Below are 26,710 nucleotides of genomic sequence, written 5' to 3'. Positions count from 1 at the left end.
ATCCTATATCAAATTTCTCTGTTACAACATCTCTGTTCAAGAAATCCTGTAGTAGTTAAAAACTCTTATGGTTTCCAGCAGATTTTCAGCATCAACAAAAGAGAAATGTGTCAGATTGGCTTTGTATGCCTTTTGTCCTTTCTGTTGCTCTTTTCTAGATTTAGCAAAATTCAATGGTGGTGCTAAGTCTCAATTTTTTTTTTTTTTTTTTTTTTTTTACTTTCAAGGGAAAAAACACTGGTAAAATTGTGTTTTCTAGGGAAGGCCGTGTGTGTAAATGAGAAACAGTGGATAGCAGTGGAGTGATCTCCTGTGGCCCTGCTAGTACAAGCTTTCCCCATATTGTCTCCTGCTTTTATATTAATTACAACTTGCATTATCAGCTGTGAGTCTGTAGCCCAGCAAATAGAAAATACTGCCCCTGGAGACATAGCTTCTTGTATCTATTTTCCATCTCCTTCTATTGTGCTCTGCTCAGTATTCACTGCTTTTCTCCTAGTAACACTGCTCTTTAACACAATTAGGTAAGAAGAGCAAGAAGAGTACCATATTTGGCTCCTAATTATTAGAACTACTGGGAATAGATACGTGTGCTGTTCACTTTCTATGGTATCTGGCATTAGTTTAGGTCATACATGTGTGAAATTTTTATCGTGTGTGCACGTACACAAAATAGACAATTCCGTTTTGGCAGATATCATCCACACTCTTCAATGTGCTTCTGCAAAGTATATTACTAAACTTGCAAGAAATGAGAAGACATGCTATCAGTTTGTGTAATTTATCTAAAGCTATATGTTTGGTTTCTTTGTTTCCTTATTTTTAAATTTTTTTCAGTGTGATAACTCAATACAAATTTTACTGAAACTAACAGAAGAATTGCAACTAATATTAGAGGGTTTTAGACTAGGATCTCTTCAGGTACTTCAACTATACTGGGTGAAGTTTTCCACTGAAGCACACTTTAAAGATGCCATTTGGTATTTCTTTTTTTTTTTTTTTTTTTGGATGAAGGTGTGCATAAAATAAATACTTATGATTAGTCCTTTGGCCAACAATATTTTTTGAGGGATGTGAGGTTGGAAATTGTCTAGGGGAGAAAAAGATCAATTCACTGACTCGTACAATGGTCTTAGTCCAAACCGAAAGAATGCTGCCTTTTTATGAGTCTGTAAACTCCACCCCTAAAATTATTTGTAATTTTTTAATAATACTAGTCTAGCTATTTCTTTCCCTTTCAAATTCCTTCAACATTCTACTGTTGTATTTAGTAAATACCTTATCTTATATTTTCTGTCCTCCAACAAAACTCTGCCAAATAGCTTCCTCAAGTATACTGTGTCACAAGAAATACATTCAATTCTCAATCAATACAGTGTGTCTTTCTCAAACCAGATCCTCAAACTGAGGTCAAGAACAACTCAGCCTGGTAGAGACAGCAAGTGTTTTCAGCTGCAGGAAGCCTCTTCCAGTGATCCTTTCCAAATATTTACAGCTTTGAAACAGAAAGGCTGGTCTAGATTTTGAAATACTGTATGATAGGTTTTGCATGACATTTGCCTTAAAACATAGCTGAGCAGTTACCAGTTAATTATTGTAACTTTCATATGATAAGGAGCTCCAACAGCAGCCAGCACAAGAGACCCTGCAGTACACAAAATTAGCATAACTCCCTGTGTTCCATGAAAAGTTTAGCCTAGGTGAACATGTTGCAATTACTATGTTTTCTAAAAGAAGGTTCCAGCACGATGTTGTTGGAGGGCTAAACTCATGCTATGCTATTGTTTCTTTTCTTTTTCATGTATTTCTTCTAGCTCTTTATCTGATTACCATCCGGCAAACAGCTGACGCTAAGAGGCTGCAGAGGGCTGAAGAGCTCCTGTCTGCTGTTTGCCTTCAGCTTGAAGCTATTTGAGTGGCTTCCTAAGTCAGAGATAAAAAGAGAAGCTCATAGGCACAACTGTGTTTTAATCCAGGCTGTAAAGAGACTTGCACAGTTTTTGCCTTTTATTTCCATCTGAACTTTTTGCTAACCTTATTTTCAAGTTTTTTTTGTTCTTTTTAATAACACCTGGGCTGCTTCAACTTTTAAGATTTCTCATCTTTCTTTTTGTGTTTCTCTCCATCTGACTCTGAAAAAATGATGGTAAAATGTGGGGGGTTTATTTGTTTTTCTTGGTTTGTTTTGCTGTTGTTTTGTTTTTAATGAAACTGTGGGGAATAACAGTATTAATTAGAGAAGATTAACACAATAACCTCAATGAATATAAAATACTAGTGTCTGGTTGCAGTTTTTTCCTGTTGTAGCTCTGTGTGAGGAAAAGTAGATCAGCCTTCTAGGTTTTGGAGGGGCTGGTGATTTTGTGCTGTAAGTGCTCTTGTGCTGCATGCTGTGCTGACAGGTTAGGAAAATTTCAGATCCTGACCTGTCTTCTGATTTTACTTGTGTCTTCCTGTCATGGAACCACATACGTGGGTGTATGTGTGTGTCTGTCCTTGTAAGGTGAAGGGGATTTGGATCCTTCTTACCCTTTGGTCACCTGAGAATTTACTGGGAACCTTTTGAAGTCATGGGCTCTTTCCTTTGTCTCTGCTGCGATCCAGGTCAGGCCTGTCAGATTTATGTTGCTGGGTATTGTAGCAAGCCGTTACTTGGCAGTTCTATCCTGTGTTGCTATACAGCATGTGGTACTAATCAGTGCTAGAAGATTACTTTGAGATGTTTCAATATAGATTTTGGGACTTGGTCCCAATCACACTTACACTGTATTTTAAAATGGCTAAATCAGTTGATTATGTTGAACTTACTCCTACTACACATTGATGTAGATGAGGTCAGAATCGGTCCTGCTCAAAGAATCTATCCAACTTGTCACTTGCTGCTTTTAGCTTCTCCTCATGCTTTAAGAGTCTAGTGCTATTTCACAATGTAGATATAAAACACAATCAAACCAAAGCAACCTAAGAAGCAATTTTTTTTTTAGGGGAGATTTGTTGTTTGTTTTGTTGTTGGATTGTTATAATGTGCTTGATTTAAGTTGTCACATGCAGGTGACAAGTAATGCAGGTCCAACCCCTACCCTGATCTGTTTCATGTGTTCTTGCTCTCCTTTTCTGCCAGAGGAAATTCCATCTCTTGCCTGCCTTCATGTGGTGCTGATAAAGCTCTTCCTGTACAGTAGAATTCCTGTTTTCCTTTAAGCAACAGCAGGGTATTGGGAATGATCAGGAAAGGGGAGGAGGACAGGAGGAGAATACACTCAACAAAGTAGCACTAAACTGTAACATTAAGTTTTCCTCACTTATCCTTTTAAATAGCAGCCCCTCTCTCTGGGAAAGCCAATACCCAATAAATTAGAAAGCGTACACGAGTTATGTGACTTAAGTACAGCAGTTCAGCTCTTACTTAGCCAAGTTTTGCAAACTTTGTAAGTCTGTCTTCTGCATTCCCTTTCGTAGTGTTTTATGCATAGTAATGCAGAAGGAATTACATGAAAATCACTATACATGTTATTTTATATAATCACCTGGTGCTTGTTCTTGACAATTCTTGTAAGTGAACTGTTAGAGTGATAAGTCTAGAAAAGTCTCTTGAAATGTGTCATATCAAGGTGGTAGCTGGGGGTGAGGAAGCATCTTTCCCGGTATGTAATATCTTTCAAAGAAAACCTCCTTTTTCCCCTCACGACTTTGACTTTGTTGGAAGTTTTTCCAGCACTTAAATGGGTGACAGAGAGGTTAGGGAGTGAGGACACACTCCTCTCCTGTTCGTGTTCTCCTGCACTTCTTGAAAAAGTTTCCCTCCTCTTCCCCCCTCACTGCTGTAGTCAGTCTGGAAAAACAAAGTGTAGGGAGATAGTTTGCATGCCAACTATCCTGATCCTAATGAGAACACCTAGTGTCATAAACCGTGTAGGTAGATACCCTTCCCTCCTCTGCCTCCCCTCCCCCACCACTACCCTGTAGAGCTCCTTAAGAAACTAAAATTATGCGGGTTTTGTCTGTCCTGAAATATTGTTTTCCAGTACTATTCAAACAATTAAATCCAGAAAACTCCGTGGAAAGTTTAAAAAAGAAGAAAAAAAAATCTGTCCTGTGTTTTAACAAGTAAATCTTTGTATCTCCTCTGCTTGCCTTTGCTGAAGAATTATTACACTGTGCAAACAGTATAGGTGTTTGGCACATTTCACAAATGCTAATGTGTATACTTTCCTCCCCTTCCTCCCCTCTTCTCCCGGTTTGCTTTCTGTTCTTCATTTGCTATTGGAATGGGAACCGTGGAAAAAATTCCTTGGCACTCTGACACCAGAATCCTTCATCTTGGAGAGACCACGATGATGCAACCTCAACGCACTCGGCAGGCACACCAGGGCCCTCCAGCGGGGGCCACGCTTCCCAGAGTGGAGACAACAGCAGCGAGCAAGGTAAAAGGTCAAACTTTTTCCCTCCACAAAGTAGGCATGACTAAAATAACTCCAGCTTTTTTCATTATATCAGTACATCTGCCTTAGAGTAAACATGGAGTGGCAGACTTGCAGTATAATCAGCTGTAAGTTAGGGAGACGGTATTTCCTTTTCCTAACCCACTTAGCTGCATTTTATTATTATTTCAAAGCGAAATATCTAATCTTCAAACAAGCTTTGTAATAACAATTGATTAGTTCTGCCAATTCCTTTACAAATTTGGTTATCTCCAGTTTATTTTTGTGTGGTGTAAGTAAATATAATGACAGACATACTCTCCAGCTGCGGAGCAGTTGTTTGAGTTGGGTTAAAGAAGGAGAGTTTAACCTGTAGTTTTATATGAGAAAGAGAATTCTGTGTGAAGTTATGAAGCTGCTAAATTATATAAAGTAGAAACAAACCCTGAATTAGACAAAAAAAATGTTTCTTGAAATGTTTGCTTGTACAGATTTATTTTTGCTTTTGAAAATCTGAATGGTAAATAGAGATACACCTGAACTGCAAAACCTCTTTTGTATCTATATACAGTGAAAGTTTCTCAAGGTTCAGGAGGTTTGATTATTGTTTTAGGGTTTTTTGTTTTATTTCCTACTGCATTGCACCTTATGTGTGGTCATCTGCATCCATGCTGAGTGAGTGTCAAAGGCTGTCATTCTGTTATGATAGTGTTTTACATGTGCTCATTAGAAGAATAACTGACTCCAGAAGGTGTAAGAGTCAAGCCCTCAGTGCTAAACATTGGGTAAAGACGGCCTGCTGTCATTCTTGGATCTTGACTCAAGAGCAGATTTTTTTTATCCTTTTTTTTTTTCAGTTTTTTTTTATTATTATTTTTTTAGTCCAGAGTTGAAGGTGGACTCCATTCTTGTTTTTCTTTGCAAACATGGTAAACTTCTGCCAGTGAGAGAGACATTACCTCTATAAGGTCTTATGATATGGTCTCACCATGAGATGTTTCTCCTACATCTGCAGCATTTTGCATGTCTTTTTCCCCATGTGCCCAGCAGATCCAATGGACAGGGCTGATATCCAACTAGTCTTGAAGGATCTCAAATCTGGCAAAGGGAGAAGCCTTCAGGGCTAGAGTTGCTTTGACTATTCTCATGTTGCAGACTGCCTCCCTCCATGATATTTGCCATGCCTAGACAGCAAAGAGATATGTGATTTCATGTCTCTCACATGGCCCACTGCGTGGCACAGGGCCAATTCCCCTCGTCTGCCTGATGATCTGGTGCCATACCCGTTGCAGTTCTCGGAACTTGCAAAGTTTGTTTCTGGTAGAGTGGTTTGGTTTTGTCTTCTCTTTGTAAGAACTGTTTATACATTTGTAATCTTATTGCTGATAGAAAGCAGCCATGGCATAGGGTGTGATCCAACTCCAAAATGAGTCACAAGGATTTTTTGCTATGGGATTAAATTGGAAATGTACAAGACCCAGCATGAACCATTACAGCTTCAACAGCTGATAGGGAGAGCTTGACTGCTAAACAGCATGACAGTGTTATGTCTATTGGTTGGCCATAGGCCAGGATGCTGTTGATCAAATGCTTACGTGGTGTATTGTAGCTAAAGTGCTTGGTGTAGCAGATGATTTGCTTGCTTAAAAATGATTCCTTTGATTGGTCTGCCATCTTCATTCCATCCCTAGAGAGAGTTTCCTGACACCTGTATGGCCACTCTGCCCCAGGAACCTCTTAGAAATTAAAAAAGTTCCTTCAGTGAGCCGTGCTTGACATAAAGAAATTGCTTGTATACAAGTCCAGGGGTCTTGCATTTCGTAGTCTCTGATCACTTGTCGTGTAAATCTGGGTGCTTGGGACAACTGCTAAGCATTAGAAAAAACAGTTGATGACTACTACACCACTTTCCTTCAGAAACAGGCTTCTGCCAATATATATGATTTCAACAAACCTGTTATTCATTTTTGTGGAAGAGGAACAACTCTGAGGGGCCAAATCAGTCACTAGTGCTGTCTAGTCTAGCAGGGTAAAACATGGCTAGTATGTTTCCCTTTGTGCCCGTCTGGGCCTTCGAGAGGGAAGCCGAAGTCCAGTGACAAATCACCATTCCATTCAGCTGCTGGCAGCTGAAAGATTATTCTACAGCAGCAGCAGAATTCCCATTGGAGATGGCTCTGGATTGCTCTCGCCCTCTCAGTCCTGGGAAAGAGTAAGGAGAGTGGGGTCTCTCTTGAATTTTCCTTAGGCTTTCTTCAGAGGGGCAGAATCTGCTTTATAATTCCTGAGCCAGCAGGGAGCTGGTCCCAGACGATGCCAAGAAGGATAGATGCCCTCTTGAGCTGTTCCAGTGCAGTTACTCACTTGGGCCAACCTGGTTTCCCTGCAGTTTTGCCAAGAGCTTCCACAAATGCTGCTTCACTTGCCCCAAAGGATTTCTTGGAAATGGGAGCTCATTAGAGAGTCTTGGGTTGCATTAGCAACTTACAGTCTTCTCCACTAATGCCTGGTGGCAGCAGAGATTGATTCATCCTAGAGTCAGTCTCTTTTTTTTTGAGAGCACTTTTTCCAGGGGTCTCTGCTTTTGCCTTGAGTGTATGATGTGCATCCTGGGATTTTTTTAAAATAAATTATTATTTTCTTTTATTTTTATTTCATTATATTTTGGGGAGGGAGAAGATGGAAAGGATTTGGGTGCAGCGATGACTGTTTTTTGCAGACTTTCTCTGCATGAGATAGATACATTTATTGCCTGTAAGAATCCATCCATCCATAATTCTTACAGTTTGAACCGAATAAAAAGGTGTAGGCATTTTGTCTCTTTATGGAGGACAGCCTCTCCTCTACAGAGCATGGCTGCCCTTTGGCATCAAAAGGGTTAATCTAGTCTGTGTTGGGTATTATTAGAAACAAGCTGGCATTGGAAGAGTTAAGTAAAGGGCCTTCAGGCAGTAAATGTTGAAAGATTATCCTAATTTTATTAGTGGTGAGTGTCTATGTTGTTCTTAGCATGTCACCTCACTTGTTCAACAGAAAACTAAGCTACACAACATATTGATCATCTGGCAAACCAAAGCAGTAGTGATCTGTAATCCACCGAGCAGTTATTGACTTTATCCCAATTCAGGTCCACAAATGCAAATCAATGCTGTATAATACTATTTTAAAGATTAGTAATTATGTAGTAGGTCCAATCTACTTTGCCCCTGCCCTGGAAAGAGTTAAATGTATCCAATAATAATAAAAATAAAACACTCTAAACATCTTACAAAGGAGAAAAAGGAGAAGCTGATTTAATGGTCTAATGAGGCCATCTTCCAGAGACTTGTTTTGTGTAGGGCTTGCTTTGACCTTTCGCTTTGCTCAGGAGCCCAACGCTTCATTTTTCACATTCTTGCAATTACGTTAACGCTTCAAGCATTTCTGACTCCAAGTCAGCTAGCAACACCAGGCATAACTCAACACTGTGAGTTTTTCTCCTCTCTGTAGATTCATTAACAGGTCACCGGGGTCCCAACTGAAATTTAAAACTGACTGGTTCTGTTGGGTTAGCTGAGTTATAGCAAGGGAGATGGCAGGAAAGGGGGTGAGAGAAGGGGAGGGGAAAGAGAAGACCCTGGGGTTTTTGCCAAGGAATATATGTGTAAAAAGTCTAAGTGGAAGTTTAAAAGGTGTGTGTAGCTTTATCATCCACCCTTTTCTTTGGAGAGGAAAAAACACATCTGAAAGTCTTCTGGGGTATTGTGTTTTCTTTATTCTTTGCGAAACAAAGTGAAAACAGCCACTGCCTTTACATAAAAGGCTAAATGACTTCTAGAATTTGGCATCAGTTTGTACCACAGTGATGGATACGATGCTTCCAGACTTTAATTCCTATTTAATTTCTTTATGGGATATTGCAAATAATGAATATGGCAGATTATGCATGAAAAATGGGAAATAAATCTCCTTAAGGTTTAAAAACATGTGGTCTACAGGAAAGCACCAGGGAATAATTTCAGTTTCATATTTTATGGTACCAGGATTGTATACCTGATCTGTTATATTCATAGTTCACTCACTCAAAGGGCCTGATCCATCCAAGTCAGATGGAGGCTGTCTTCCTTCAGGACCTTTCAGGAAGTTTAGCATCTTTTTAGGATTAGATCTGGGGTGACAAGCTTCATCATAAGTAAGAATCCAGAGATTAGAAAATTCTGATAGGTTATAGAGCAGTAAAAATATAAATCAGTATCACATCTACTTTGCTTTACACATGTGAGTGAGTAGTTCATTGTTGTGTGGCTTTTTAAGCTTGATTTTTTTTTTTTTAAGTAACTACTTGTCTGAATGATCTGCCCCTTTATAAATAATACCAGAGGCTACTCCCTAGAGCAAATATCAAAGTAGTTTAGAAGCACTTTTGTGCCAGCTTGATGTCTGTCCATGATAGCTTTCTTTGGCAAAGACTCCATAATCTGGTTCAGGACAAAGCCAACTAAGATATTAATTGAAATGAAGCATCCATCACAGGTTAACTCTCTGGACTGATGCTTGTTGGAAAAATTAAGTAGTATTATTTCTTATTCAGCATATACCATCCTGTAATATAGTATGTAAATCAAATTTGTTTACAAGACTAGGTGATAAAGCCCAAAGGTCTATTTTAATATTAGAAACTCTACTGGCACTACTCAAAGCTTAGAACCAAACTCCAGTAGTTAGAAAAATGAGAGGGATATGTTGATGTTAGCAACAATTAAAAAATAATATATTCATGCAAAGTCTTTGGAAGGTAATCCAAAAGCTAATGCTACAACTTCTTTTCCCTAGTTCTGTAAGTATGGTAAGCCTGCTGAAGCTAGTATGCATATTCATCATAAAGATTCAGAACATATTTTTATTCCTTTGTGTTTTTACCTATAAAGCGATAGGGTATGGTTTTATTGGAAGACAGCTGCCTTCTGTAAGAAAGGAAATTCCTGAAAGGCAGGCTCAAACATCCAGACTGAAAAATCAAACTTGCTAATAAATAATGCTTCACTGGAGATGCATTATTTCAGAAGGCACAGCTCTCATAAAGGTGAACTGTATGAAGTATGAAAAACTCTTAAAGAACAATGACTTTTTTCAACTGAGGAAGATACAGGAAGCGAGTAGCCCTTATTAATTCATCTTTTTCTTTCAAGTTTGAGGGGCCCGTCCTTGTGTTGATATGTATGAGTAATTCCCATTAATGGTGATGGGAGTTACGCATGTGCACTGACAGAAGAATAGACCCCTTAGTGTTCAAAGCACATGAAATTTACATTTTTTCCATTGCTGTAATTGAGATGTTGACAAATTGGAGAATATTGATGGGCCTTTGTTTTAAGTATTTCTTGCCAAGTTTGCTTTATTTTTTCATGGTTTGAACAATGGTGTGGGTTCAGCAGCAATGAGTAATAAGGGTAGAGTAAAGATAACTTTGATTTCAATATTTTGATGTGCCAATAAGAAATAAATTCTTAGGCAAATGGAATATGTTGTTTTAATCATTAGCTATGCATGAAAGAAAAATTGATGTTGACATCTTTGCTGTAAAATCGTTGTAATGGGGCCTTCCTTACAATTCATTTTTGTAAAATTCATTTTGTACATTTTGCAGCAATTGAACAATCCCTGCACTGTGAATAGGCAGAATTCCCAGAAATACTGAGACAGTTGGCCCAGTAACTGCTGAGCTCACACTGCACACCACATGCACATTAACCATGATCATGCCAGAACAGCTTAGCTAAATATAGTCAAATTTTGATATCCTCCCATCCTTTCTTTTATTTCTGTCTATTGCATGAAAAAAATAAATGTTTGCTGACTCCAGCAATTAAACAATAACCGCAAAAAAGATGTGCGTCCCTACCCACTGTTCAATAAGTAGCATTAAAATTTCATAGTGAATTTTCACTTCTCTGCACAGTTTTCTAATATTCAGGCGGGTAGCAACTGCAGATTCCTCACCTTTTATTAAATTACAGCTTAGAGAGTGTGTGTGTGGTGTTTAAAATACTATCCTTGTATTCAAGTTACTCACCTCACTCTTACCTTTTAATCCATGTAGGTTTGTATATGTAGATGTAGATAAAAATCTACATACACATTTACTTCCATATTTGTAGTATGTTTTGCTGGGGTTTCAAAAGCAGCCTAGTAAAACTCTGTCAATGGAATGTTTTCATAGTGGCAGTAATGTCTTTAAAATAACCCTAAATACAATATGACAGATGCCATCTGGAATAATCTTTTGCTAGTTGCTTTCAACTTTTATTTTTTCCTACAGCTAAGTTCATCTAAAACTGGTCACTTACTGTTATGGTAAACATAGTGAACTCTTTCCTCCACTTTTGTATGTGAATGTTCAGAGAAAAATAGTACACTATTTTACTTGAGAAATTGTTACTGTGCAGAGGTTTGTCTCTGATTTCATGTTCCTGGGTATTTTTAAATATATATATGCATGTGTATATGTGTGTATATATATTTATTTATGTATTTTTATTTCAAAATACAAAGGTAGGATTCCCCCTTAGGCTATTCCCTCCATCTCAGACCCTATTCAGCCTAACCCAATTTGCCTCCAAATGCTAGATAACATTCCATTCACTAAATTATAATTGTATGTTTGCTACAATATTAATGGCTTCAAAATGCAACACATTCAAATATACAGTATTAAGTGCTTAAATATCTTCCCCTGTTGTTACAGACTAATTTCTTCCTATACATACCAATTTATTTGAAAGATCTAGTGTTGGAATCTCTGGATTTTTTTTTTAACATAGTTGTGTAAAGGGATGTCTCCTGATGCCTGTTAGAGTTTAATTTAGAGTAGTAATTAAACTTGAATACTGCCTCATAAACAAAAGATAAACAATAAACCAGCCACGTTCCCTGCTGTTTCATAGCTTTCTTTCCCAGATGTTTTAGCCTGATAATTTTTACATAGTGAACTACCTAACATGGAGTGCCATGGACAGAGGTCAAAGCCTAGTTCTTTGTAATTGTTTTATAAAAACTTTTCATTAATGAAATACTACAGGGTTTCCTTTGTATAGCAGATAAAATTGTCAGATACCAAAGGACACTCATTAATTGCCTTTTAATTCCTCTCCCTCTTGTTTATTAAGACGGCTCTCATTTAAAAAAAAAGAAAAGGAAAAAAACCCATAAGCTTTTTTTTAACTGTTGATGACCAAGAAATGTTTCTGTTTCCTAACATGGGGGTGCCTGATAATACATTGGAACACTGTGTCATTCTTAAAAAATAAAAATGCCCTTGCAGGGGCTGCTCTCCCCATGTTGATCCTAAGCAACAACGGAAACGTTCACAGCGGAAGGCGTTTAATTTTTCAGGCTGAGGCTGAAAATTCCTGAGGCTGCCGAAGCCGGTGTGTCCATCCCTGGACCGCTCCTTGTCAGCCATGATATTTCTAATTGCCAGGTACTGGTAGGCCGTTCAGCTGCAGGAGCCATGTTATTTTCACTGGGTGGGGTAATTACTGAAAGCTGAGAATAGCTGCACTAAAGACACGGGGATACTTTCATGATCCCATTAGCATAAGAGAGGGTAAATTATTCATGCCAAGTGAGGATTCTATGGGGAAAAGTATAGTTAATGCACATAGTTTTTAAATGTATCCCTTTCTGCTCTGAGACTAAATTCTTGTTGGATTCAGTTCTCAGACATTTACGGGAAAGCTCTAGTGGCATGTTAGACGCAGTTCATCTCTCTCTGTTTGCAGCGCTCTCAATAGAGACCATCTGGCACAGATCCAAAAGGTGATTAAACAAAATGATCAGCTCTTGTTGCTGTGTTACATGTCCAATACTCTGGATTAAAAAACATGACCCACAACAGTCAGCTAACAAAATTTTTTTTTCCCCCTCTTTTCCGTTCCTCTGTAAGAATTCAGATGGTCCACAAATGTCTATGCCATCTTTGTGTCCTTATGGCCCATAATCATGAACAGGTTGCACAAATGGCTCTTTCTGTAACACGGTCTGTTCCAGCAGCATAGAAACATCTCATATTAATTGGGTCAGTCTAATGTTCATAATGACATGGGGAAAAATTACCCAAATGTGTTCTTATTGTAAACATTTAAAATGTGCCTTTCTCCTATTAGAAAGTGAAATTTGACATCAGGCTCATGTAGATGATTTATTTTTTAAGATGGACGAAAATCAAAGCATGACACTGTCATCTGCTTAAAATAGTTTAAAGCCCCTTCTAACCAAATAAAAAAAAAGGCGGGGGGGAGGAGGGGGGGTGAGCTGTGGTTTAACACCACAATCAGGGAATGAATTTACAGTGCTATTCAGAAGAGTACTCCCTTATCATAAACAAGCTGATAATCACACTGAATCTAACTCCCAATTAGCTCTTTCTTTGCTCACAGAGATCAGTGTACATGTCCTCCTTAAGCCATGTTATGCTGCTGTTGAGTCAGACAGAACGTTTGTATACCTTATGTCATATTCCGAATGTAAGGATTAATGCAATGTATTTACCAGAAAACCCATCTAATCAGCAAGGTAATTTTTCAAACCAATCCCTTCGATGCCTGAGTTAAGGTAAAAATGCCAAGACTGTGAAGAGGGGACATATGTATCTTATCTTTTTGGGGTTGCATCAAATGCCAAGTACTAGCGTAAATTCAACAGAAACCAGACATTGTTGGAAAGTAATTAAAGAAATATTGAAATTAAACCTACCATATGAGTGAAATATTTGTGGGCCCATTTTGTTGCATGCATAACAATTTGCATGGAATTGAACACTATTTCTTTCTCTTGTACATCTAGAGTTGTACTTTGCTAAACATGGCAGAGGAATCACCTCCGTAACTCCCTCCAAAGGATTGGAGGGATCTGTTTAATGCAGCAGTATGCTTACACAGATAGGGTGCTTATAGTCAAAAATCAGTAGGTTTGCTTGGAGTGGACAGTTATTTAAGAAAAAAAAGAGAGAGATCTGAAAGCCTTCAAATCTATGCCAAGAAAAATAAAATTCCACTTTTAAAAGTTTAAAAGAGCCACTGTCAGTTTCCCTTACTGTGCAAGGTGGTTGTGGTTTAGCCCCAGCTGGCAGCTCAGCCCCACACAGCCACTTCCCCGTTCCCCCCTGCCAGTGAGATGGAGGAGAGAATCTGAAGGGCAAAAGTGAAAAAACTCATGGGTTTAGATAAAGACAATGCAATAGGTAAAACAAAACAAGGAATTCATTCAGTTTTTCCCCTCAGCAGACAGGTGTTCAGCCATTTCAAGGGAAGCAGGGCTCCACCATACGTCAGAGTGACTTGGGGCAGCCATTGCATCACTGTGGGCATCCTCCCTTTCTCTTTCCCACAGCTCTGTGTGCTGAGCAGTATGGTGTGGGGATGTCCTTCTGGTGAGCTGGGCTCACCTGTCCCAGGTGTGTGTCCTCCCAAGTCCTTGCGCACTCCAGCCTCTGTGCAAGTGCTGCTCAGCAACAGAAAAACCCCACCCCTGTGCTATCAACCCTGTTTCCAGCACAAATTGGAAACATGGCCCCATAATAGCCACTGTGAAGGAAATTAGCTCCACCAGCACCAGAAGGAAGGTGAAAGCCATGGGGCACTGACCTATCCAGAGCGCTCAGGGTGGGAGGGCAGGCTCACCCAGCTCAGGGCAGCCTGGTGAATGAAAGGGACCCCGGCAGCCTTGTGGGGCTTAAGGCTATTACAGGGCAACTCATACTCTGTTATCATGCTGATTTTCAATTGATTTTTTTGCTGTACAGTACTTGTTGAGGGCCCTCTAGAGCATCAAACACTGCATTATGGCACCACACGTTGTAGTATGCTGGCCTTTTGTCTTAATGCCTTATCTTTTTGCCTGAGAAGAGGAGTGCTAACCACTCCATGATTCTTAGAGCTTCTGAGCAGCTTTTGTATCTATAGAGCAGGGGAAGTAGGACAGGTGAAGCAGATCTGACAGCTGTGTTTATCTAACTCTTAATGTGATAATGTGATGCATTTGTTTACAGTTCTGAATTTTCAAACCATTCTGATTTTGAATTACTGTAAAATGTTGTTTTTCATTTATAAAATCACTTCTCATTTAAGTAACTGATTTCAGGGTATGAATAAACCTAAAATCTGGTGTCTAAATGTACTTTTTTAGTGTAATTTCTAGTAACAGGTACTACAGGTTGTTAAAGTTGGAGCTGAGGCTGCAGAAAAATTTATATAGGCCAAAGTGAGTAATTTCTCCTATTTTCTAACTTCCTATTCACTTAAGTTATCGTCTAATTCAGAAAGGTTTTTCATTCACAAAAAAATCAAGCCATCTACATGTAAGTCTTGCTAAGCAGAGGATCTTTAAAATGAGATGTCTATATGTTCTAGGATATTATCTTCAAGTAAATGTTTGCCATTTTAACCAGTGTTTTCTACTGGTTTGTGAAAATCTTTGTGCATGCACTAAATACAAAAGAGTATTTTAAAATGTTTACAAGAATAACAAAGTACACCTGAAAACACATGTAGAAATTTAGACTTGCAACTTTCTGGAGTTATGTGACCTATAAAAAAAAAGCAGCGTAGTCATAAAGAGAGAATAATAGAGGGGAACAGTGACGGCCACCTTAATTATCCCACTACCTGCAGGCATTATCCAAATAACAAGCATGGTCACTGGGAAGACATCTGTTATTTTGGTGGGCTCCCCTGGAGCTTCTCAGCCTTTCCTGAGGTAAAGGTGTGTCTGTGTGCCCAGGAGCAGCAAAGAGCAGAAGTGAATCTGAGGGGACCTTGTGTAGGTTACCTGCCCTGTCTGACACGCGTTCTTCCCGTCTGTGCAGCGGGCTCTGGAGCTCCGTGGAGTGTATGGAATGGTCATCTGTTATTGTGGACTGCTGTGGTACTCCAGGGATGCATGCTTATGTAGAAAATTCAAGTGGGTTCTTCTCTTGGCCTCCTTGGATTACATAAAATAAGCTCTGGATACACTGCTTTTGTAAATTATTGTATTGTTTGAAAACACTTCCTCTTTTTTTCCACAAAGGTGAGAACATGGGAATGAAATAGCCTTTATCTTTCAACTTTGTATTATAACTTTGTCTTTAATGGACAAGGGTTATGAGGTAGTAAAAAAATGATGGCATGGATCACATCACTGCTTCTTTAGTGACTTTTCCATAAAGATGAAAAGTCTAAAGTGATGTTTCCAATCTTTGAAAAATCATTGTATCACTATATATGGGTATTCCTTGTTTAGTGGTTTTGTTTCTCTCCCGCTGAATGAGCATAGCAATTGTAGACCAAGGAAAACTTGGATTCTGTGTTCATAGTTAGCTCCTAGGGACTCAAGGGTAATGCTGGTTTTAAACAAGATTATAAAATGCACTGGTTTTTTTTCTTCCTTCTTTAGGAATTCCTTAGTACTCTAGAGCTATAGAATGGGTTATGATGCTTAGTGACCTTGCACATCAATAGCTCTGTCTTTTAAAGATGGACATTGATTTTTCTCGTCCTGGCATGAGAAGATGTAGTATACCCCCTGCTTTGTTGCCTGTGAGTTTTCAGCAGATGCAAAGGCAGTGGTGGCTAAGAATAAAAGCTTAGGGCATCAGAGATGGCAGCACTATCATGAATAGTCTGCTTCCTATTTAGGTGGTTTTTGTTAACTATGAAATACATCTTATTTGTTTGAGGGGGAATTGATAATCTTTTTGAGTTACTGTTTTACAGTTGTTTATTACCGTCTTTAGTCTAAAGCACACCAATCTAGATTTAGTAGCTTGGCTTTCTACAGAACCTAAGAATAATATTTTAAAATACACCAACTAGGTGTCTTGATCACAGCTACAGTACTCCTGAAAGATCTGTCTTTTGTTCATGAATCAGTGGAGGATTGTCCAGAGAAGGTTTGAAGGAAGGCAGTGTAAGTCAGTTAAAATAAGTACTTCCTTCTCAGAGGAGAGAAGAAAAAGGCACTGTTCCCATAAGATCTTGATCCTTCTTGCATGGAATCAGTAGAAAGAGCAGGTGCTACTGCTTTCAGATATTTCCATAGGAACTACTACCATTAAGACATGTGGTATCTACAAAAAGTCATAAAGTTCTAATATTTCCTAATATATTTTGGAATACAATTTCATCATGCCCTACATTCTAGAGGAAAAATGTTAATCAGCACTGTGTTTTTTTATATTTGCACGACAAAGTTTTGAATAATTTTTCTCCTCTGGTGGTTTTGATATGTTAAATTGAGCTTCAGAGAAAAATTAATTTGTGCTTTCAGATCAGTTAATTTCTTTAGATAAAAACAGTTTTGAAAATTTCTCTGTTGGAGAGATTAAAACTTTGCAGTAAACTCAACTTAAAGGAATTTGACTATTTGTGTTTGATTGTACTCAATATATTAATTCAGGTAGGCGTGGAGTTGGAGAAAGTAAATGATTCTTTGTTTTCTACTGATACATATGGGTGGTTTATAAGTGACAGCCCCAAAGCCTGTCTGGTTTTAGGTTATTTGTGAAGCTGTCTTTACCCTGGCATAAGGAGCTAACTCAGGGAAATAGTCTGGTGGCATAGTTGGCACAATGGCCCTGGTGACCCTATTCCTACCTACAACCAGGGCAGTGAGCCCGGGAAAGAGCAAGACAAAGTGGTTTCCCCCTGCTTCACTGACTTCCCAGCTGCTCTGATGCTGAAGTCCATTGCTAACTCCAGATGCTCAAACTTGCACTGAGTGCTGTCCTAAACTGCTGGCCTCATAACTCATGGAATGAGCTCAAATTATTTTATGGATGGTTACCTTTGTACACCCTTGGCACTCTACATTCCTCATGCACAGGCTAGGATTGGGGTCTTCTATTTTCTTGTGTAAACAAAGCATTTGCTATAACTGACAAGGATTGGTGGAGCAGCCATGAAAGCGAGACAGGGGAATTCAGCAAATTCTCTATTAATATGTGATTTGTACCATTAAATTTTTTGACAGCCCTGGCATTTAATTCTTAAATAAGTAAAGAGTGCACTTTTCCTTATAATCTCGCATTATGCCCACCAGCTTACCACAGCGAGACTTGTTTAAGCAATTACATATATTTAAATTTTCCTTGGGCCTCTCCACGTACAGCTGCAAGTTGGTCATACCTTGACTGAAGGCAGCCCTCGCTCACGGGGCGTTCAGCAGAGGGAATATGGCAAATACACATATAATTTTATTGCGGGACTTGGTGCTAAGGTTTTAAATAATTTACGAGCGTAAAATTGGGAAACTCACATGAACTCCCTCTCTAATTTTACACTCCCGCCTAAAGAGGACGGAACATGGCACAAATAGCACAAATCAAAAATTTTCAGCTTGAAGCTTCCTTCCTAATTCCTCGCACCTCAGATTTACCGCTTACTGACGGTTCTCCGTTTCGTGGGACTCCTGACCCTGTACATCTGTTAAAGGGGATAGTTTGGAATGAGCACAGCCTCCTACTCAGAAGGACCGCAGTGTTCTCTTAGCTCCTACTAGATGCTTGAACAAGCAGAGGGCTTAAGTGAAATCCTTTAGCTGAGCCAAAATCTGTTCTTATTTAGGGACTAATCCAAAGCCTGTTAAATCAACAGAAAGAGACTTTGGTTGACTTCAGTGAGCTTTGGATCAGGCCCCTCCTTCCTAATACATCTGAAATCAATGGAGGTACACTGGGCTTCCGCCAGTAAAAAAAAAAAAAAAGAGAGATAGGGGTTGTCCTTGTGCTTTATTTGTACAGTACCTAACATATTGAGGTCCTGGAGCTCAAACAGTATCCCAAGTGCATCATTGAGGCAACAGCAATTTTGACTTGATTATATTGCTTGGTATTCATGGGCTTCCATTCAGCTGGGTACATAATTCCCTTGTTTAAAACAACTGTGTATGCTGCGCATCCACCTCATGCCCAAACATTATTTTTCTTTGCTTATGTTTTACGTAAAGAAAATGATTGCAAAAAGTAAAAAAGGAGGATGTCAGTTTTTATAGCAAGATTCTTTTTTTCTTATTTTTCAGTGCTCTCAGATTGTTAATAAAGCAGTTTTGAATGAAGCATACTCAGGCCATAGAACATGTAAAACCCAATGAGTGTAACTGTCATCTCTCTGCCTTGAGAAAATTATTAGAGCCCCATGTGTTCTCTACAGCCAAAGGCTGTCACCTTTATATTATTTCTTCATTAATGCCTTTTATTTTTATTTCTCAGTATTAAGATGAAGTCCAAACTATAATCTGACACATTTTAAAGATTTTGATGTAATAGTTAGCATTATGGAGATGGCAAATATTTTTTTAGGCAAGAAATGGCAAAGGACTAAATCTCCTATGTATATTTCAGCATAGACTTTCCATTTCCAGAAGTGCCTATTGCAGCTGAAGTAGGGCCTAAGTCTGGGAAAGGCTATTACATTGTGTTACTCTGCATATTGCAAGTCCTGTTACTGAAATCAAGAGGCCTGCAGTGGGGTTAATATTGACCATCTCAGCCTTTGTAGGATTTGTTTTCAACTGACACTTTTGCTCTAACCAAAAGCTACAAATATGTTCCTTAATGTTGGTAAGTTTTGTCTACTTTAGCTTATTAGAGTCTTGATTTTGTTTCATGTGCTTCTGAGTTCACTTAAGATTCATTTTGTGTATTCAGACACTTAGCATATTTTGTGCAAAACATCTGTCACAATGTGAAAACGTATTTGAGTAAGAAAATATTTCTGGTTCATAGCTTTTTTTTTTTTTTTGAGTGGTAAATTTAGACACATATTTCTAGATGCAAAGTGTTAAACTTAATTAATACTTTATTTTATTAGACATATTTAGTCAGCAGTCTTTTATCCATTTTGTGTAAAAAGGTAAATTTTGTAAGTATATAGTATTACAAAATTAAGTTTTGATTTAGGGATTACCAAAATGCTTAATGCATATAGATGTTTTTCATTTTAGGGAAACGTGGATAGGCTGATCTGTGCTAACATCCCATATGACTTACAATTCTGTATGTTCTGTTCTTTGCTTGTGAAAGGATCTTAAAAAGAAAAAAATTACTGCAGTGCTCGTACTTCATCCAAGAGAGAAGTTACAGTGCAGTTTTCCAGTTAAAAAGACATAATAAAGAGTATTATATTAGTGTACCATATTAGTTTTAAGGGATGATCTTTCAGTTTAAAGGGAAATTCTCTTAAGTTCACAAACTTACTTTGGACATAGCTGATACTGTATATCTTACACTCTATATGCTCCTGCTTTCTCATTTCTTCTCTCAGGAAAACGAAACTCATCCTACCTTATCTATTTCAAGAAAATCTTCTGTGGTTCATATCTGCAATGATAGATGAAACACTTTCATTTATTTCTGAATTGGCTATCCTAATAATTTCCATGAGTTAGATGTTATTAGCAGTTCATATTCCCAGCTCTGAGCATAGTTTCGGATAAAGTTCTGTGTATGAGCAAGGTTTTATGAAAGAAGGGCTTTATTGATTTCTTTTTTTGTTTTTAAAGATCTTTCATTCATGCTATTAATCTATAACTCAGCTTCAGCTACATATTTGCCCCTTTTTTGTTATTTTGTTTTCCCTTCTGAATCTGAATTTGGGCAGGCCTTTCTATTCTGGTAATTCATCGCTGACATTCCGGGTTTGGTTTCAAACCCCTCTCTACTTTCTTGTAAACTAATCCTACAGTCCTAAGACCACCAAAGAAAATGTCATTTTAGCTAGAAGTCCACACTGTCAGAATTCAGGTTTACTGTATGCCAATTAACCCTCCTTTAAGCTCTTCCAAATGGCTATCAATCTGGTTTGTTTAAAAGAAATAAGCTGTCCTCTTATTTTAGAACTAGTAAAGAATTTTACATCTTTCTAAAGCAATTTTCTGCATTCTTAGTGACTTCATTGATGTGAATGTAAAGTACACAATAGGTCAAATTCTGACTTCAGTGGGAGTTGGTGGGAGCACAGTCTGTACATCTGAAGGCAGAATTGATTCAATCTTAGTGTGCCTGTGCAGCAAAAAAATATCTCTATATAATTTGTCTTCATATAATCAGTGAGTACAGATTTGAGTTTGTTTCTCATGCTACTTTCCTGACTGCCTTACATGAGCTCAGAGGAGCTGCTCATGCTCTTAGTAGGTGTGTGTGTGTGTGGTTTTTTTCCCTTATTTATTCACATATAAACATTTTACATGCTTCCTTAGAGAATTTCCTTGTAAGGTTCAGTTACTCTTGAGAGACTGAGCACGTAATTTGTAAACTATGCAAAGAGCACCCTGCAGCCGAGGAAAACCCTCGAACCATCCACTGGGACCTGCTTTGCTTGCCACTGCAGTACTCTTGGATGTAAAGGGTTCTGTACTGTGCCTGTAATGAGCAGGTTATACTCACCCATGGCCAGATGTCCAGTGGAGGATCCATGTGTTGGTCCTCTCTTACAGTCTTCCATCAAACAGCTGTTTGTTGTAGCATGAATAATTTTATTTTAGATTATTTGAGAAGGATATTGCTTTTGAATGTAAAAAAAACCCCAGCATAATATCCTCTGCTCTTATGCCTTCTCCATTCTCATTAGCTGTTCTTGAGTTGTCTGTCTTATTTCAATGGAGCAAGATGTAACTTCTGTGAGCAAAACGAGATAATTACAATCCAAAGGAAAATGGAGAAGGTCTGTTGGCAGGAATGTTGCTGTTAAATTCAGGTGAAATCATGGGGTTTTTACTTGTGTGCTTTACCTTATAGCTGAGTAAAAGCTGTATCTCGCACTTTCAGAAGAAAGCCTTCATTTACACCAGGCTTCTTATGCTATTTATGAGTTGGCAGGCTTGATCCACTCAAATTTTACTTTCTAGCTGCCTTTTTATAACAGTCCTTTAAACAACTTGTTAGGAACTGCTTTTTTTGGTTTTTTTTCTTAGAATGCCGTAGATAGAAAACACTGGCTTTTAAAAATAAAAAGTTTTTCAAAGTCGTTTAGGCCTTTAACATAGCATTAGAATATTGCCTTCTCTAAGTCATCTCCCATATATTAAAAAGCAACAGTCACTTTCCTTCCTGTCCTACAAGTATTTAAGGTTATAATGTTAGAAATTCTAAGTTTAAGTTCCACCCCTCCTCCTTTTTTTTTTACATTTAAGTTAATGACTTTGGAAGGTGGTCTTATAGATGCAATAAGTATCCATGAAGATAGGGGTTTTGTTCATAGGGGTGATTTATAGTGGTGTTGTAGTCTTTGTTTGGTAGGTTTTGGGGGGGGGGGTACTGTTTTTTGGGGGGTTTTTAATAGTAGAGCAAAGAATAGTGGGATATAGACATTTTAAAAGTTGATTTTGTAAAATGTAAAGCATGAACAAAGGTTTATCATGTTTTGCTTGAATCAGCCCACATCTGTTACAAGAAACTGTAGAACTGCAGACAGGCTATGGCTTTTCTCATGTCAAGGGGAATCCACTGAATCTTGGCCTTCATTTAGGATTCCCTCCTGATGAGCAAATTCCCATGACCGCTTTTGAAGCTTTAAAAGCTTTGGTTTTGTTTTAAAAGGCCTCTGAGCATAGGCAATGTTTTCATAGGCATTTAGAAACAAAAACTTGAGCTTTTAAACCTTCAAATGTCGCTGTGGGGATTCACTTGGCTTCTCAGCAGACCAAGTCTGAGATAACACCTGCAAGAAGTGTGTATCTGCGTGTGTGTATTTTGTGAAATTGTGATGCACCATCTCAACTGACCCACAAATGTGACAGTGGTGCGTGTGTAAATCTTATTGTGATGTTTTGCTGTTACTCAGTTTTAGGAGCAAACTGTTATTTTGGTTCTGTGTCATGGCTGATGTGGGCAAGCAATTTTGGTTTTAGATGTCTTAATTTCTTCTGCCTCTTTGTCCTGTGATGCAAACTCTAACAAATGATTCTCAGAAGAACAGAGTTAGTGTCCATGGTTATGTTTCATTATCTAAAGGGTACTGGGTTTTTAGCTTCAGTCTTTTTTCATTGACATCAGTTGCACAATAAAAGGTAGTTTTCTACAAATAGATGGGTTATACCGTATGTAAACCCAGGTCTGTGATTACTAGATGAAAAAAAATGTTCAATAGAAATGAGTGAACAAATCATCAGGCTGATGAAGTAACAGAAGTACTTATTTGCACTCCTTTTCAGCTCTATCTCTATGTGTCTTAAACACCTGAGGTGAAATTTTGTCATGTTTCAGACGGAAGGGGATTTTCAGAATTAGGATAAATACTAAATGAATATATTAACACTGCTTTTCTCCTGTCCTGTGCTGTTCTCAAAACACCTGTTAAAAACAAACAAGCACATATTTCGAATTGATGATACTGACTGGCAAACTTGGCACCAAATAACCTGCTGAAACTAAAATGTTGATGCAGAACATGTGCTTAACTTAACAGTCCATAACCCTGTTTTTCGAACACTGAAATACCTACCCTGAGGAAAGCTCATAAAACGAAGGTCTTTAAAGTTCGTAGATCAGACCAATGAAGTTGCAGCTGTTTTTAAGAATGTACATCTTCATTGACTCCTATTAATTCAAGATGGCCAAGTGTATAAAATATGAGACATGAAAGCACTGAAGATTTTTTTTTCTCAAAGTGTGCTTTCCATAGGTTCAGTATCTAAAGGAATGAGAAGAGAAGGGATGCTCGGAGGCAAACATTCTGCAGCTGAGAGGACTACATATTGCAGACAGGTCTGAAAGAATCTCTGCTTGGTTTCTAAGGGTATTTAATTGAGCTTTTTACAACATATAATGATTAATTCTTCTAGAAATTCCCAGTGCCCTTAAGATTCTATTGCTTGGGATTAGGTTGAGCAATTTGGCATATCTCTAATCGTGTTTCCCCATGTGTAACATTCCAGCCATGTCTGTCTTACTTTACTGTTAAATATATAATTTATAAACAGATAACAATCCTGATAAGCTTGTTTCAATCCATTCTAGAATGAAATTACTTGTGTTGTATTACGTTTGATAGCTTCAAACTGACTTAGAATAACTGCACTCAACAAAGAAGAAATCTTTGTTATACTGTTTATCTGGAGGCACTGGAAATTAAAAATCTGAGCTACTGCAGCAACCAGGACCTATTATTTCTGAAGTGTTTCCTGAGAAATAAACTTTCTGCACCAGGCAAACATGAATTTGTAAAAATTATGGCCACACAGAATTTTCCCTTTTGCACTTGTCCACACATGTTTGTTGCTTTTAAATGAAAGAAATCGGAATAGGCTATATTGAGCTGAAACGAATTTTCTTCATTAAATTTTTCTGACTGTGTAAGCTTTCTGACAAAAGGCTTACAATCTTCCATTTCACCAAATATGTGCACTTTTTTGGCTCTAAAGTATATGCTTTGCTGTTAGACATTTTGGGATATGGTGGTTTTATTTCTCTTTTGTGGGAATAAACCAGACGCATCTTCTTGTGCTGAATAGCCTGACAGAAAATGAAAATAGAATTTTTAAGCTGTGAATTGGCAAAGGGGAGTCAGACTGTTTTTTTTTTTTCTCAGTGTTCCTTACTTTTTTTGATAGCTGAACAAAATTCAGGGGAAAAAAACAAGTTGTCCTTAACAAGGAAATTATTTAGAAGTGCAACGTGTTTACGTATCTGGATAAGAACAGTGCATTGTTAGGAGCAACTGCATGAATTGCATGATGCAACCTTTTGACAACGGAGTGTCTGCTGGAGACATCTGTGAGGGGTGACCTTTCACCCTAAGGAAGAATGCTCTGAAGGTGGGGAATGCCCTTATCTGTGCTGGCCCACCATCCGCAGGGGCTCGGGGGCTGTCCTGGCCCACTGCCATCCTCGCACCCGCCTGGCTACACGACTCTTCAAATATAAATTGGATGAGTCTAAACTGAGCGGATTCTCCTGAAGAAATGCTGAAAGCCAGCTTGCTTCTGTCTTGGTGGGAAGGCAGAGGTTAAGTCAGGGCCTCGGACAGTATGAAATTAGGGTGAGACCCTTAGCCTTTAAATAGGCTCGTTATCTAACAAGGCACCTGAAGAAGGATTTCTAATACCTGATGTGCCCACCACTCTCTCAGATCCTTTACTTGTGTAAATCACTTGGTACCACTCTCGTGGAAACCTGTACAAACAGCATGCTACCCTTCAGACACATGGGTCCAAGTCACAAACTGTGGTGTGCAGACACAGAAGGTATCAGCTGTTTCTTTTTCAGATGGTAGGAAAGGGAAGGAGAAGGGCTGGGGTAGGTAGCAGAAGAAATAATAATCACAAAGTGCTGGAAATGTTTTCAGACCAATGTATATCTGATTTTCATAAAAAATAGAAAGTCCGCTGTAATGGTTGTAGTCTAAGAAACTTTCTATTATGATACTCTGTTGAATTCACCCTGGCACAGGTGATATCTGAAAAGCAGCATTGAGTTGGTCATTGCTGCTTCTTGTAATTTGCTGCTGTGTTTGCAGGGGTTATCCATGGACAGCCAGGCCTTACTGTTAGTGAACAACAACTCACATGCCATTTGCTATAGGTGAAGTGGTGATTTCTTGTCTCAAGTGGCTATGTGTTTTAGGAGTGTGGCTTGGGCTTGTTTGTTCTTTAGATTTTAGGTTGCTGTTTTTTTGTTTTGGTTTGATTTTTTTTTTTTAAGTGAAAACCCAGATAATATAAGGATCTTTGACCGCTAAAAATGCAAGAGCAAATATTCTATCCCAAAAGGTGGAGCAGTCTTGAAGAAAACAGGTTACTCCCCCTCCTCCCCTCAACACTCTTTAGTCCCACAGAACGACTGCATGCTTCAGCACAGATTTCTCTGCTAGTTGGATCCCAGGAGGCCTTATTGAGTGCAATGCTGCTCGGGGAGTTGCAGCTGTATAAAGTGGGGGAAAAAAATGTAGTTTGTACGAATTGTTCTTTACCTTGGTTTGGGTTCAGCATGGCAGCTGCACTCCGACTTTGTGTGTGACAGCACAAAGGACAGCAAAAGTGAAAAGCAAGTCAGCAAGTAGAGAGACAAAAGCAACGATCAGCTAATACAGCTCCACATGGCCTAACTAATTTATGAGAAAAAAACTCTTCTGTTCATTGGATCAGCACTCTGAGGAGGCAGGTGGAATTGTAGGAAGTTTTCATTGAGTCTCTGGAGCAACTAAGGAAGTCACTAGAGATTCTTCTCAGTTTGAACTTTAACAGGGTCTACGCTTAATCAATATGGTATTGGAAAAAGAATTAATTACTAAAGCAGAATAAAACAGCTGCATTTTAAACTAAGGATCCATCAATTCAGTAATCTTCCAGTTACAGGCTAGGTGCCGTGAGGATCATTTTGACTTCATGTAATGAGGAACTGAGGGAGTTTCCTCATGAACAAGCTGGGAATTCACATTAGCCTATTTCATCTATTTGTCATCAGTACAACTCATTTCTCCCCTTCTGAATTACAACTTGTATTTGATATACTGTCAAACCCACAAAATTCCCATATTCATGGAACTGAAAGCATTAATGTGGAAATCATTGTCACCATGAGAAAAAGTCTTAACCTTCCTGAGCCTCTTTATTCTATAGGCTGCGGCTCAAGTGGTTTCATGCCGGACATACCTCTATTGTGTTCATTGTGAGGGTCAGGGACCTGCCTGTTGAAGAAGCAGTAATTTGAACACAGCCTGTAAATGTTTCATCTGTAATTTCCATAATGGTGAATTTCAAGGAGGGCTGAGAAGGGTTATGGGAGATGAATTAGGTTTTTAGTGAGCTCATTAGGAAGCCAAACAGAGTTTAGACAGCAAGGCGGTGAGTGTGGCTGTAATCAGTTCTGCTCGCTTTGTTCCCTGCCTTCGGGACATTTTTTGAAAACTTCATGGCAGGGGCTGATGAGAATATACTGAGCAGAGGCTGCAATCTGATGGTTGACTTGTTGATTTGTAAACCTCTTAATTCATTTTTTGTTCAATTTAATCTTTTCTTTCTTAAGGAAAATTAGTTGAATGTTAGCCCTCTTTGCACTATTCACCTCTTAAATTATGCTCATTTTGAGGAGCTTGTTATGCCTGAATAAACATGAAATGACTTGGCATTTTCCCATAAGAGGCACACCCATTTTAATACCATGTATTTACCATTCCTGGAAATGTCTCATTAACTTCTGAAAATCTGTGAGCATGATATTTTTGGGCTACTGTAACACACCTCTTGGCAGTCACAGAAGGCAGTTTGGTTAATGCCTCATAATATCCATTTTTATTCTCAACATGAAGAAAGGCTCTCTATAGAAAATTGATGCAGTT

General features: G+C 38.5%; 1 protein-coding gene across 9 annotated transcripts in view; it reads left to right on the top strand.

Moving 5' to 3' along the window:
- MEIS2 (Meis homeobox 2) overlaps nt 1-26,710 on the top strand; it is a 174,950-nt gene that overhangs the window by 12,768 nt on the left and 135,472 nt on the right. For all 9 annotated transcript variants that reach the window (XM_084208603.1, XM_084208602.1, XM_084208601.1 and 6 more), the window contains one exon: nt 4,310-4,424. In XM_084208603.1, coding sequence (XP_084064729.1) covers nt 4,310-4,424 — 115 coding nt within the window. The remainder of the gene's footprint in view (nt 1-4,309; nt 4,425-26,710) is intronic.

The sequence above is a fragment of the Fringilla coelebs genome, assembly GCF_963513975.1.
Source record: "Fringilla coelebs genome assembly, chromosome: 6".
Classification (NCBI taxonomy): domain Eukaryota; kingdom Metazoa; phylum Chordata; class Aves; order Passeriformes; family Fringillidae; genus Fringilla; species Fringilla coelebs.
This window is presented reverse-complemented; position numbering and strand designations above follow the sequence as displayed.